General features: G+C 40.3%; 1 protein-coding gene across 1 annotated transcript in view; it reads left to right on the top strand.

Moving 5' to 3' along the window:
- Window positions 1–13,358, top strand: part of BRD8 (bromodomain containing 8) — a gene marked incomplete in the record, with an annotated part of 76,911 nt that overhangs the window by 30,489 nt on the left and 33,064 nt on the right. Inside the window, 7 exon segments of the mRNA XM_027768838.1 lie at window positions 415–507; window positions 703–771; window positions 1,147–1,324; window positions 3,160–3,264; window positions 4,133–4,177; window positions 10,189–10,467; window positions 11,765–12,034. Coding sequence (XP_027624639.1) covers window positions 415–507; window positions 703–771; window positions 1,147–1,324; window positions 3,160–3,264; window positions 4,133–4,177; window positions 10,189–10,467; window positions 11,765–12,034 — 1,039 coding nt within the window.

The following is a 13,358-nucleotide window of genomic DNA, read 5'->3' as shown; positions in this document are numbered from 1 at the left end:
TTTTTTTTTTTTTTTTTTTTTTTTTTTTTTTTTTTTTTTTGAGAGGTTTTTTCGCTATAGGGCATGTGCGCTCGCCACAGAGAGAGACATAGAGACAGAAAGCGAGAAATCACCCCCCCGGGGGATGGTCACGCTGCAGTCCCTTCTCCTCCATTCTCCTCTTGGGATCTTGGGCACGCACGCACACGCGCCGGGCGTGAGTTCTAAGCCACTGGGTCTGGGACGCGAACCACGGTCGACTACGTGGGAATCCAGCGACATAGCCGTTACGCTAACTGCTGGTTCCTGAGGATCTTTTCTTTAATCTTACTTTTTTATCTTCCCTTTCTTGGTCTGAAACAAATAGTTGACAAGAAATAATTGAGACTTTAAATTTGTGCCTAACTGAACTCTTAATAAGAGTCTTTCTTTTAGCTCTGTTTGTAGTGAGGATCAGGAAGCTATCCAAGCACAGAAAATCTGGAAGAAAGCCATCATGCTTGTGTGGAGAGCTGCAGCTAATCATAGGTGAGTGTTTTACATGAGTAGGTTTATTTTCTCCTGTTGCTTCTCATTGTTGGTGACTAGAAAAAAGTCTGAGTAGGCTTCTGTGACACTGCCGGTGTTGGCTTTTACTACCTTCATCTATTTAGAGTAAATTTCCTTCTTCCTCTGTGGTTCTGGAGAATAAGTCAGTATTTTCACCTTAATGTTTTTGGACAGGTATGCCAATGTTTTCCTACAGCCCGTTACAGATGACATAGCACCTGGCTACCACAGCATTGTACAGAGGTAAGCCATGTTCCATACAGCATGCTAATTTATCTGAAGTGTAAGTTGTCCAGTCCTAGTGAACTTTTGTTTTAGATATTAAGTGTAGAGGAAACATTTTTGATGTCAGTAAGGATGACAGAGTGCTAAAGTTTTGATCACTACTGATAGTCTAAAATAATTAACCCCCTTTTTTACTTTTTTCAATGCTTCTCATATATATACTGACTGTTTATTGGGTTAAGTGCATGTTTTGGGATAAAGGGCTGGCATTTAAATCCTGACAGCTGGAAACGAAGATATTTATGAGAAGGTCTGCATGTTGATAATGTATCCTGAGATTCAGGTGAGTCCTCTTGTCTTCTCTGCCATTTATCCATACTGTTCCTTTTTTAGGCCTATGGATTTGTCAACTATTAAGAAAAACATTGAAAATGGACTGATCCGCAGCACAGCTGAATTTCAGCGTGACATTATGCTAATGTTTCAGAATGCTGTAATGTACAATAGCTCGGACCACGATGTTTATCACATGGCAGTAGAGATGCAGCGAGATGTCTTAGAGCAGATCCAGGTACTTTAAGGATCCTCTTTGTGTTTCAGCAGGGATGAAGTGAAAGTATTCAAGGGGGAGGCCAGCAGGTGGTATAGTGGTTAAGGCACCGGACTCCTATGTGGTCAATGGTGGCTGGAAATCCTAGACTCAGTGGCCTGAAACTTGCCCTGGATGTGTGTGTGCGTGCTCAAAATCCCAAGAAGAGAATGGAGGAGAAGGGATTGTGGCATGGCCATCTCCCTGGGGAGGAGTGGGATGAGGGTGATTTCTCACTTTCTGTCTCTCTGGCAAGTGCACACATTCTATAGCAAAAATCTGTCCAAAAAAAAGAGAGAAAATATTGAGGGACGGAATTTGTATTAATCATAGGATAGAGAGTTTTTACTTGGAATAGTCATCAGGGGTACAGATAGGAACATTTTATTCTTGCTGAATTCATTTTGATTTTCTTGGGTTTGGTGAAAGAGCTATGATCAATATTCTTCCTTTAATGGGCAAATAACTTGAATTTCCTGAAGTCTGAAATTTTTAATAACTATTTAAAGTTTTCTTTTCTTTCTTCTTCTTCTTCTTCTTCTTTTTTTTTTTTTCTGTTATAGGGCACTTGCACTCACCAAAGAGAGAAGTAAGTCTCCCCCAAGGGGAATGACCACACTGCAATCTCTTCTCCATTCTCTTCTTGGGATCTTGGTCTTACACACACAGATACCTGGCATGATCTTCAAAATATCTGGGACTTGAACTTTGCAGTTGGCCCTATGGAATCCAGCACCTTAACCTCCATGCCACCTGCTGGTCATCATATAAATATTTTTTTCTTTTTTTTTTGGAGAGGCTTTCACTATAGGGCACGTGCGCTCACCAGACAGACAGAGACATAGAGCCAGAAAGCGAGAAATCACCCCCTAGGGGGAATGGTCATGCCGCAATCCCTTCTCCTCCATTCTACTCTTGGGATCTTGGGCACGCATGCACACGTGCCTGGCGTGAGTTTTAAGCCACTGGGTCCAGGATGCGAACCGCGATCGACTACGTGGGAGTCCAGTAACATAGCCGTTACGCTAACTGCTGGTCCCCAATAAAAATTTTCTTAGTGGTGAATATATAGTTTCAGATGACATCAAATCCTTGATACGTAATAGACACTTAAATATTTTTTTCTCCTCTTTTATCACAAATAACCTACTTTTATCTTGTAGTTGCATTACTGAGCACCCTTTGGAATGCTGAAGTCATAGGAATGTTGGATATTTTTTGCAGGGTCTGCCAAATTACTTAAATTACTAAATGACCTTTGGTCCATTTTGGTTTTATTCTTTTTCTCTCCTTTTTTTTTTTTGGAGAGGTTTTTGCTATGGGGTGCATGTGCTCGCCAGAGAGACAGAGAGAGAGAGATAACGAGGAATCACCCCCCAGGAGGGATGGCCATGCTGCAGTCTCTTCTCCTCCATTCTCCTCTCGGGATCTTGGGCACGCACGCACACGCACCCGGCCTGAATTTAAGCCACCGTGTCCAGGATTCGAACCACAGTCAGCTACATGGGAGTTCAACGACATAGCCATTACACTAACTACTGGTCCCATCTTTTTGTCTCCTTAAAGGATAGACATTTTGATCCTTTCTTATAGCCTATTTATAGAAAAAAAAATTAGGGCTATTTGGCATTTTTAGATTCTTTAGCATGCCTATTACAAGTAGGACTAAAACTTAATATGCTAAACTTCCAATCAGTTTGAAAGTGTTTGAGTAGAAGGATACTATATACAAAGTCCTGTCTACAAAGCCTAAAGTGTCTTACTTCTTCTCTACCAGATCAGGTCTCTGTGGCCAAACCTGTTTCTTCTCTCTACAGCAATTCTTGGCCACACAGTTGATTATGCAAACGTCTGAGTCTGGGATCAGTGCTAAAAGTCTTCGAGGAAGAGATTCTACTCGCAAGCAGGATGCTTCTGAGAAGGTGAGGAAATAAAGAAAGAACCTGTTTGCCAGTGTTTCAGTGCTAGAAACATCCAAGGAACCTACATTACTATTAGTACTTAATATTGCCAGATTTCTACATTTCAGTGGTATGTAGACACATAAATCTTAGAATGCTGGTTATTTGCTTCCATCCAAATATTCAAGAAATCTGTGACTGAAAGATTCAGCCATATGAGAGGCATTGTGAGATGAGTGAGTGAATTAATTCCTTTGAGAGAATGCTCTCAACATGGAGGAAATGACTTAGCTGGCAGTAGTTGGGGACCATTAGTTCCTATTCCAGAGGCATAATAGCCAAATTGCTTTTGGTTCTCTTTCCTCTTATTCTTGAGTTTTAAAATTTGTCTTTGTGTGTATGGTGCTTGTGTCTCTGTCCTGAGGTTTCGGGTGCTTGTGGCTGAGTGTTTCCATGGAACCTGATCAGTGTTTGTTTGTCCTTTAACAGGACAGTGTCCCCATGGGCTCTCCTGCCTTCCTTCTCTCTCTCTTTGTAAGTATTGAATGGCTACAAGGGGTGGTGTTGCCACAAAGATTCTCAGCTCCTGCTGGGGGGTGGGGGGTGACAGAGGGAAATCCAATATGCAGACTGTAGAAATGTCTTAAACTTCTGTTTTTTCAGGTCACTGAATAAGAAATTGTCTTTTCTTCTGCATTCCTGTCTTTCTACATGTGTGGTGTGTGGTGTGTATAATAGCCAAATTGCTTTTGGTTCTCTTTCCTCTTATTCTTGAGTTTTAAAATTTGTCTTTGTGTGTATGGTGCTTGTGTCTCTGTCCTGAGGTTTCGGGTGCTTGTGGCTGAGTGTTTCCATGGAACCTGATCAGTGTTTGTTTGTCCTTTAACAGGACAGTGTCCCCATGGGCTCTCCTGCCTTCCTTCTCTCTCTCTTTGTAAGTATTGAATGGCTACAAGGGGTGGTGTTGCCACAAAGATTCTCAGCTCCTGCTGGGGGGTGGGGGGTGACAGAGGGAAATCCAATATGCAGACTGTAGAAATGTCTTAAACTTCTGTTTTTTCAGGTCACTGAATAAGAAATTGTCTTTTCTTCTGCATTCCTGTCTTTCTACATGTGTGGTGTGTGGTGTGTATGTGTGTGTGTGTGTGTGTGTGGGCTGCGTAGGGACTGTTTATGAGGTCACTGGGCTAAAGTGAGGAATTTTAAGATAAAGGATCTAGGATGCATCTGCTCCTCATTTCTTGACTCAACCTTTCACCAGTTCTTTTCTTACAATTAAAAGATTACTCAGAGCAAGAGCTACTAGCTGGCTTTTTAATAGAATTCCTTGTACTGACAGATACTCAGCAAATAGTTTTTCTCTTTTCTCCAAAAATGAAGTTGTAAGGTGAATGCCTGATGTACAACCACTCAATAAAATGTAAGCTGAAGATTATAGTAACAGTGATTACTGCATATAGTAGTGGCTGGTGGAATTACAGATAAGCTTAGTAGGATTAGACTAAAGACTTCTGTTCCTCCATGAATCAAACAACTCTGGCTCTGTGTTATTCATTATGGGGCAGTGAGGCATAATGTAATGGAAGGCATCAGTCTGAAGAACTGCACGTCTTAACCTCTTGCGGCCTTGTTTTCTTCATCCGTATGATGGAACTAATATAATAAGGTACCTGTCCAGCCTACCTCACAGGGATGTTGTGAGGATAAAATAAAAGGAATGGAACCAGCTTGGAAGGAAAAAAAAAAAAGGCTCATATAAATGCAAGGTGATATTTATATTCCTATTGTTGCCTCAAAGGCAAACTTAGGTTCATGAGCTCTAAAAATCTTGGTCCTTGCATATTAGCGATAATAATAAAGGCCTGGCCCAACAAAAGTATTCAGTAGTCCACCTTGCCTATTGGCCTCTCAGCCTGTGCCACAAACAGAACTCTGTAATCTCCGTTCTTTCTTATTGGGGTACAACAGTGACTCTGGATTCCCAAGCAAATTAGCTGGCTCTTGCAAGGCTTATTAATAGGATCTTTTATCTATTGAAGACAGCAAAGTTTTGCCCAAGAGGAAGGAGCTGGGCTGCAGGGAGAGAGCAGCAGATGGAAAGAAGCCTTCTGATACCCTGATCTCATGGAAAACAACTGTCAGGAGGTGCTAGGGAACTAGTGCCAGGGTCAGTCTGCAGGAAAGGCCTTTCTTATAGGGACCAACAGCTGGACAGGTATGTTAGCCAAGAACCTTACTATCCACTACCCTTTCTGCCTCCTCCCACCCTTATTTTACTTTTCCCATTCCTTTCCACATGATTTGGGCCTGGGTGGGAATGACTAATAGTCATTTTGTGGGATCCCAGGTAAATTCCAAGGACCTCTGTGGTGGGCATGAGCAAGACTTCTTTCCTCCATTTCATCTCACACACCAAATGTTCTTTATCCATTCTGTGGGAAAACAGAAATATGTCCCTCATTCCTCTGGATTTTTCTGCTGATTCTGTCCCCATTCCCCTAAGAAACCAATTCCCCAGCATTCCTATTGCACTTTCTGTCTTAGGTCTAACCAACTCACTCATGCTCTTTCTTTCTTTGCCTGTCATAGGATGGGGGAACCAGGGGACGCCGCTGTGCCATTGAAGCTGATATGAAGATGAAGAAGTGAAGCCTCAGAGTACCCTCTTTGGCTGAACCTGAAATAGAAGCAAAAACAGGATAGAGCTTGGGCTTGCAGGCCCAGTTCCAGAAGTGGAAGATACAAAGGAGAAGGTGCCTGGGCCGCATGACACAAGAGCTGGGAAAATCTCTCTCAGAGAGTTGGAGTTGCACAGTTGCCTGTTTTAGGGCAAAAATCATGGGCTTAGTTAATGTCCTAATGTGTAGCTAGCAGATTGTAGCTAGTTTGTACTGTCTTGTGAAGTGTACAGACTTTTTTTAAAAACCTGTGAAGTGCGTGTATACAATAAACTGAAAGAAAAGAAAAAACTAGCCTTTGGCGTGTTCTGTGTGTGTGCATATTTGGAAATTGGTTTCCTCTGCATAATTGATAACTATTTCATCATTTGTGGGGAGATTATTAGAAGGGAAAAGTTGTTTTATAATTTGAACTGCCTGCTGTGCCTGAGAGAAGGTAAGTAACCAAGATTGAATTTATAATTAATGTTTTGAAGTATTGAATTGTATATTATGGACTGTCTTATTCTCCTTTTCTAAATGTTTGAGAAAATTTAAGGTTTTCAGAATTCTCTTCCTGGAATTCTTTAAAATTAGAGAGTAGAAATAGGTAGCATTGACCTTTATCTCAGGAACATTTGTCTCAATACTACTATCTTTGCATAGGGTATTTCTATGATACTGCATTATCATTTCCTTCTTACCTGTTTCTGTGGGTAGGACTGCTGTATATAAAGAGTTTTTACTGTACTTTATTTCTTAAATTTAATTTTATTTATTCATTCATTTTAATTTGACGAGAGAGAGAGACAGAGAGAGAGAGGGAAAGTGAGAAAGCAAGCTACCAGGTCCAGGACTCCACCATGTTTGGCCATGTGGGTGTGTCCAGCACCTTAACCACGATGCCAACTGCTGGTCCCAGTTTTTACTGTACCTTAAAGACTAAACTCAGTTTCAGAATTACCAAATTTATCACCTGAATTCCCTTTCAACTTATGTTACTAAGTGACAGTTTTTGACTATGAAATGAACTAGCTATGAGCTTTTTATTATGAAAGGATGATTAATAGAGTTTTGTTCAGTACTTTAAAAATATTTTCTATTTTGGAATCAGCAGATGACGTAATGGCCACATTGCTGGACTCCCATGTAGTTGACCATGGTTTGAGTCCCGGACCTGGGGGCTTAAACTCATACTGGGCGTGTGTGTGTGTGAGCCCAAAATCCTGAGAGAATGGAAGAGAAGGGATTGTAGTGTGGCCATCCCCCATGAGGGGTGATTTCTGGCTTTCTGTCTCTGTCTGTCTCTGTCTTTCTGGTGAGCACGTGTGCCCTATAGCAAAAATCTCTCAAAAAATTTTTTCTGTTTTACCTTTTATTATTATACATCTTTGTGGGATACAATATGATTTTTAAAAACCTATGTACAGAGTGTGAGTCAAATCCAAGGATATTTTTGTTCGGTGATGTATATATTGGCACTGCCCTTTTTTTACTTTGTTCTACACTGTTTGGTAATCTATTTGCTTTGTTTACATGCATTCTCATGTCTCTTCATCATTTTTTCCCTGAGCCACTACCCTTCCAACTCCATGAATTGTGTATTGTAAGTCTTCTTGAGAAAGATGGACTTCAAATTATGATTGGAAGTTAGTAATTTTCCTTTAACAACTATTTACGAAGTATTTTAAGATGCTAAGGAAGTAGAAGAAACAGTATTTGAGAGGTGATGGAAAGGAATTTTGTCAGTCTTGAAGTTAATATATTCTCAAAGCAACCCACAAATAAGCATATGATAGAATCATTGACACACAGAGTTGAAGTTCATGGAAAAAGTTCATTAAAGAATACAGATTTGGAGTTGGCACAGATGATGGATGAGCTGAGCAAACAGATGTAGGCATTTGCAGTGGGGGCAATAAGGAAACTAAAACAGATCACTAAGGAATGGTATGTTACCAGTCAAGGGGACAAAATTAGACTAATTTATGGAGGAATTAGGCAGGTTGAGAGAAATACATTTGAGGTAATAACTATTCTAAAACCTGAAATAGGGAGACTGTTTATTGAGGACAGGTGGGATTCTTTAGTCTCACTGCCTAGGAGAAATATATGTTCAGGAACAAAGGATGTACACTAAATATTATGGAAGATTCAGAAGAGCACTTGTTTACTGAATACAAGAGAAGGAAGATTCAGAACATTTGTGACTTATGTGAACTAGAAAGTAGTATTTGTGATGGGCATAAGGCAATTGGGAAGACCAAATTATTTTCCTTTGTTCTTTATTATTATTATACATTTAATCACATTTAATCATTTAGATTGTAAAGAGACTTTACCCAGCATTATATACACCTCAGTCCAGCCCAGTTAAGACCACCATACACATCCTTGTCAACAGATAACAAACCTTATCTGTGTCCCACAAGTATCTTACCTCTCCATTTTCCCCCAAAATTTCCTATGCTCTTCCCCTCCCATACTCTTTCCACTTTGTCTCTAGTGTCCATTACAATTTTTAATACTTAATGTTCTCCAGTCTTTCAATCTCTACCATAGAGTGCAGACAGTTGGTATATGTTAAGTGGAGACATGCAATGTCTCTCATTCATAGCCTGACTTGCTTCACTCAGCAACTAATCTTCCATATTCATCTACTTTCTGTCAAATTCCATGGCCTTGTTGTTTTGTATGGCTGACTAGTATTCCATGGAGTATATGTGCCACACTTTTTCAACCCATTCATCTGTGGACATTTGGGTTGGTTCCATTCTTAGCAATCTTGAATAATGCTGCAGTAAGTGTAGTTGTGCAAGTGCTTTTCCGACTGAATGTTCTCCTGTCCTTTGGGTAGATAGCCAGGAGTGGAATTGCTGGATCATATGGTAGTTCTATTTGAAGGTCTTTGAGGAACCTCTATATTGTTCTCCATAGTGGCTGGACCAATTTACATTACCACCAACAATGTAGGATATGTTCCCCTTTCACCACATCTCCTCCAACACTATCTTTTTTTTTTTTTTTTAATTTTGCCATTCTGACTGAGGTTAGGTGGTATCTCATTGTGATTTTGATCGAGCAAGTTATTTTTGTAGCTAGAAACACAGTGGTTTTAGTTTTAGACATGTTGAAGCAGCTGGTAGGGCATCTAAAGAGAACTGACTTGGTTGTATAGAGAAATGAGACCATCATGAATATAAGAAGTAAAGTTGGAGAAATTTGGAAGTCCCCTGAGTAGGATCAAAATTGAAACCTCAAGGATTTATAGAAAGTTGTGTAAGGACAAAGATTTAAGGAAGCCAGGATAACATAATTTATTTAAAGTAAGGGAAGATTTTGGTTCTCATTCTGAGAAGTGACAGTTGAATATGACCAGAAGGATGCCAGAGAACCTAAAAGTGTTTTTTTTAATAATATAAATTATAGGTTTTTTTTTTTTTTACTCATTGTCACTATTTTATTTTTACTCTTTGTTTTTCTTTTATTGGGGAGGTTTTTGCTATAGGGTGTGTGTGCTCGCCAGACAGAGAGACAGAAAGTCAGAAATCACCCCCCAGGGGAGATGGCCATACTGCAATTCCTTCTCCATTTTCTTCTCAGGATCTTGGGCATGTGTGCACACGCGCCCGGCGTGAATTTAAGCCACCGGGTTCGGGACTCGAACCGTGGTTGACTACATGGGAGTCCAGCGACATAGCCATTACACTAACTACTGGTCCCATAATTTTACTCTTTTTGAATTGACCAGAGAGAGGCAGAGAGTGAAAGTGCGAAAGCAAACTACCAGGTTCAGGACTTGAACTGTGATCAGCCCATGTTGGAGTCCAGCCATCTTAACCACCATGCGACCTGCTGGCCTCTAAAGTGTGTGTTGAAGATTCAATGGCTAAAAGTGTACATAAGTGGAGCTAAATACTTCTTTTCACCTCAGGTTTATTACCTTGCAGTTAAGTTTATGGATAATTTGGAATAGAGGAAACGTCTTTAACAATGCTCCAGTTCTTTCCATTTTGAGTGAGTGTGTGGAAATCTCAAATAAGAATGGTTATTGGGTAATTTATTATCCTGTATATATACAGTTTATCATGCTGACATGGGGCATTTTATTTGCAAAGACAGATTATGATAATTTCATCTCCTGATGTCCCCTTCAGCTTGTTTTTACTTTTCTTAATAAGTAGAAATGTCTGACCCCTTGTATTCCTACTGAACTTGAAAAATGGAGATATTTTAGGAATATTTTTTTGAATGAATTTAATGCATTTTCTTTTGTGTGTATTTACAGATGGGGCGTGAGTGGGTTTGGTTGGATTCTGAACAAGACTATCCCAATGACTCTGAGTTGAGCAACGACTGCAGGTCTCTCTTCAGCTCATGGGACTCCAGTCTGGATCTTGATGTGGGCAGCTGGAGGGAAACTGAGGATCCAGAGGCTGAGGAACTAGAGGAAAGCAGCTCAGGGAGAGAACCTAGTGAGCTGCTAATAGGGGACAGAGGCAGTGAGGAATCTCAGGAAGAAACAGACAAAGACAGCTGTCAGAACCTCCTCCACTTTCTCTCTGAGGTAATAATGAGCTATTATTTCCAAAGCTGGAAGAACTTCTCTTCCATGCTTCTATTACTCTTAATATTGCATACTAATATAAAGTTTCACAGTGGCAGGAACTAAATTCATCACTGTTTTCCCAGCACTTGATGCTGATAAAAAATGTGCACCAAATTCATACTTTTCAACTAAATGTTCTAAGACCTCAGTAATTTGGGGTCTGAGTCCTAGGAAGTGGATTTTCTGTATGCTGAATTGCCTCCTGAGAATCCTTGTAATGTCAAAGAGTGTTTTAAATTGTTCTCATTGGGCCCAGCTAATGATGAAGTGGTTACGGTTCTGAGTTCCCACGTGGTCGACTGCTTGGTTCGGGTTCTGGACTCGGCTTAAAAATCATGCCACGTGCATGCTGAAGATCCTGAGAGGGGAATGGAGGAGAAGGGATTGCAGTGTCACCATCCCTCTTTGGGGATGATTTCTCACTTTCTTTCTTTCTCTGTCTGGCAAGCTCACATGCCCTATAGCCAAAACCAAAATATTCTTTTTTTAAAAAAAAATATTTATTTAATTTTATTCATTTACTTAATTTAATTAAAGAGACACACAGAGAGAGAAAAGGAAAATGAGAAAGCAACTGCCAGGTTCAGGACTTGAACTATGGTTGGCCATGTGGGAATATCCAGCACCTTAATCACCATGCTACCTGCTGATCCCCAATAAAGTGTTATTATCCTGATTCAGGGTTAGGGACTAGAAATTAAAAAAAATAGAGTTTATCCCACAATTGAATACATTCATGGACCCAGGTCAAGATCAGTAAGCACTGGCCTGTTTCATAGCCTAGAGATTAAGAAAGCCAGTTCCCATATGGCTAACCAGTTCAAATCCTGGCCCAGTCACATTGAAAAAGGCTGAGTGTGGGGCCAGCAGATGGCGTGGTGGTTAAAGGCACTGGACTCCCACATGGCTGACTGCAGTTCAAGTCCTGAACTTGGAGACTTGTTTTCTCACTTTCCCTCTCTCTCTGATCATACTGGAATATAATAATAAATAAATACATGTATGCCTCAAATACCAATGGGATGGAAAAATAGAGAAAGGATTACAGTATGATCATTCCATGGGTTTTTTTCCCCCCCTCTTTGTTAAGCACCCATGCTCTCTGGCTGAAAGAAAAAAAAAATTGAATGGATTCATTAAACTCTTGCCATCTCAGATTTAGTCACACTGGCAACATAAGCATGATGTAGCATTATTGATATGTGGGTAATTTGCATTGGTGTTCTGTGTATCTAATAATAAACTTTGATTGCAGGTAGCTTATTTAATGGAGCCTTTGTGCATTAGCAGCAAAGAATCAAATGACAGCTGCTCTCCTCCATCTGGTACTAGGCAACAAGAGGAAAGGGAAATTAAAGCTACTGAAGGAGAAGGGGAGTCCTGCATAGAGACTGAAGAGCTTTTAGCAAAGGTAGATTCCTTAGTAGCTGAAAAGAAGCCACTGGGAGAAAATGGAGAGCCAGAGATGGCTCCAGTTACCCCTGATATTTGTGAAGTTCAGGAGCTAACCATAGAGAACGAAGAGGTAAGTGAATAACTTAAACTTCTGCACAGGGAGGCAGAGCAGAGTAGTTACAACACATAGGCTATCTGCGGAGAGTTAAACAACCTGGTTCAGATGCTGTTTTGTTTTTGTTTTAAAATTTTGCCAGAGGGTAAGTGCACTTGCTGGAGAGAGAAAGTAAGAAAGAACAGCCTCCCTCCTGCCCCCATGGGTAATGGTCTAGCCATAATCCTTTTCCATCTCTCCCTTCTATAGGGATTTTTGAGCATGCACACATACGTACCTGATGTGTTTTTCAAGCTATCTGATTTGAGATTTGAACTGTGTAGTTGGCTATGTAGGAGCCAACCACCTTTACTATACCACTGGCTGTCCTGATCATTTTTTAAGTTTATATTTCTTTTTAAAAGAGTGTCAAGAACACCTTTGACAGGGTCTTGCTATACTGCCATTCTCCACCCAGCCTTTCATTTAGCCTAAATCATGCCCACAGGCATGCCTCTGTTAATTTTGACCTAGGAACTGAATCCAGCCCCTTACCTTTGGCTCCAGTTTATAGTACAGTGCCACTCTATTGCCTACACCAATGTAGCTGTACCTAGATCCTGGTTTTAGTACCAGTTTTAACTGTGTAACTTTAGTCATGTTAGTGATTTTTTTCCCCCTAGATGGCACATGTCAGAGAGACATCAGAGGGAAGGGGAGATGGGAAAGTACCCTCCATAGGGAATGGTCATACTACAAAACTTCTCCTCCTGGGATTTTGGGCATGTATGAACATATGCATGTCATGTTTCTTGAGTTTCTGGGTCAGGGACTAAGAACTGTGTTGTTGGCCATGTAGAATCCAGCTGCCCCAACCACCAGGACAAAAAGCTGGCTTGTTAGTAAACATTTTAGAACCTTAATTTTCTCTACTATGAATGGAACAATAGTGCTCTATTTTGTAGGTTATTGTAAAATTTAAATGAGACAGTTCTTATTAACAGCTAGCTTAGCATAGTGCCTGACTCATAGTAAACAATAAAATTTAGAATATAATTAATTACCTTTTCTAATCTTAAGGTCAACCTTTATTTTTACTCTGTAAATAAAAAACTACCATTCAGACAGCATATCTCTTTCTCTCTCTCTCATTTTTTTTTCTTATTTATTTATTAATTCACTTTACACCATCACAACACACAAATGAATTTTCCATCCAAAATACACTGTGCATTGTCTCAATCAAGTACATCCACATATATGTTCTCAGCAAATAATTTTCCAATTCTTACGTCCTGCATACCTTGCCCTTTGTCTTGCCATCCCTGATTCCCCATCCCCCACCCTCTGCTATGTCCCA

Source organism: Tupaia chinensis, unplaced genomic scaffold (genome assembly GCF_000334495.1).
Source record: "Tupaia chinensis unplaced genomic scaffold, TupChi_1.0 Scaffold147608_1, whole genome shotgun sequence".
NCBI lineage: Eukaryota > Metazoa > Chordata > Mammalia > Scandentia > Tupaiidae > Tupaia > Tupaia belangeri.
Note: the sequence above shows the minus strand (reverse complement) of the source record. Positions and strands in the feature narration are given on the sequence as shown.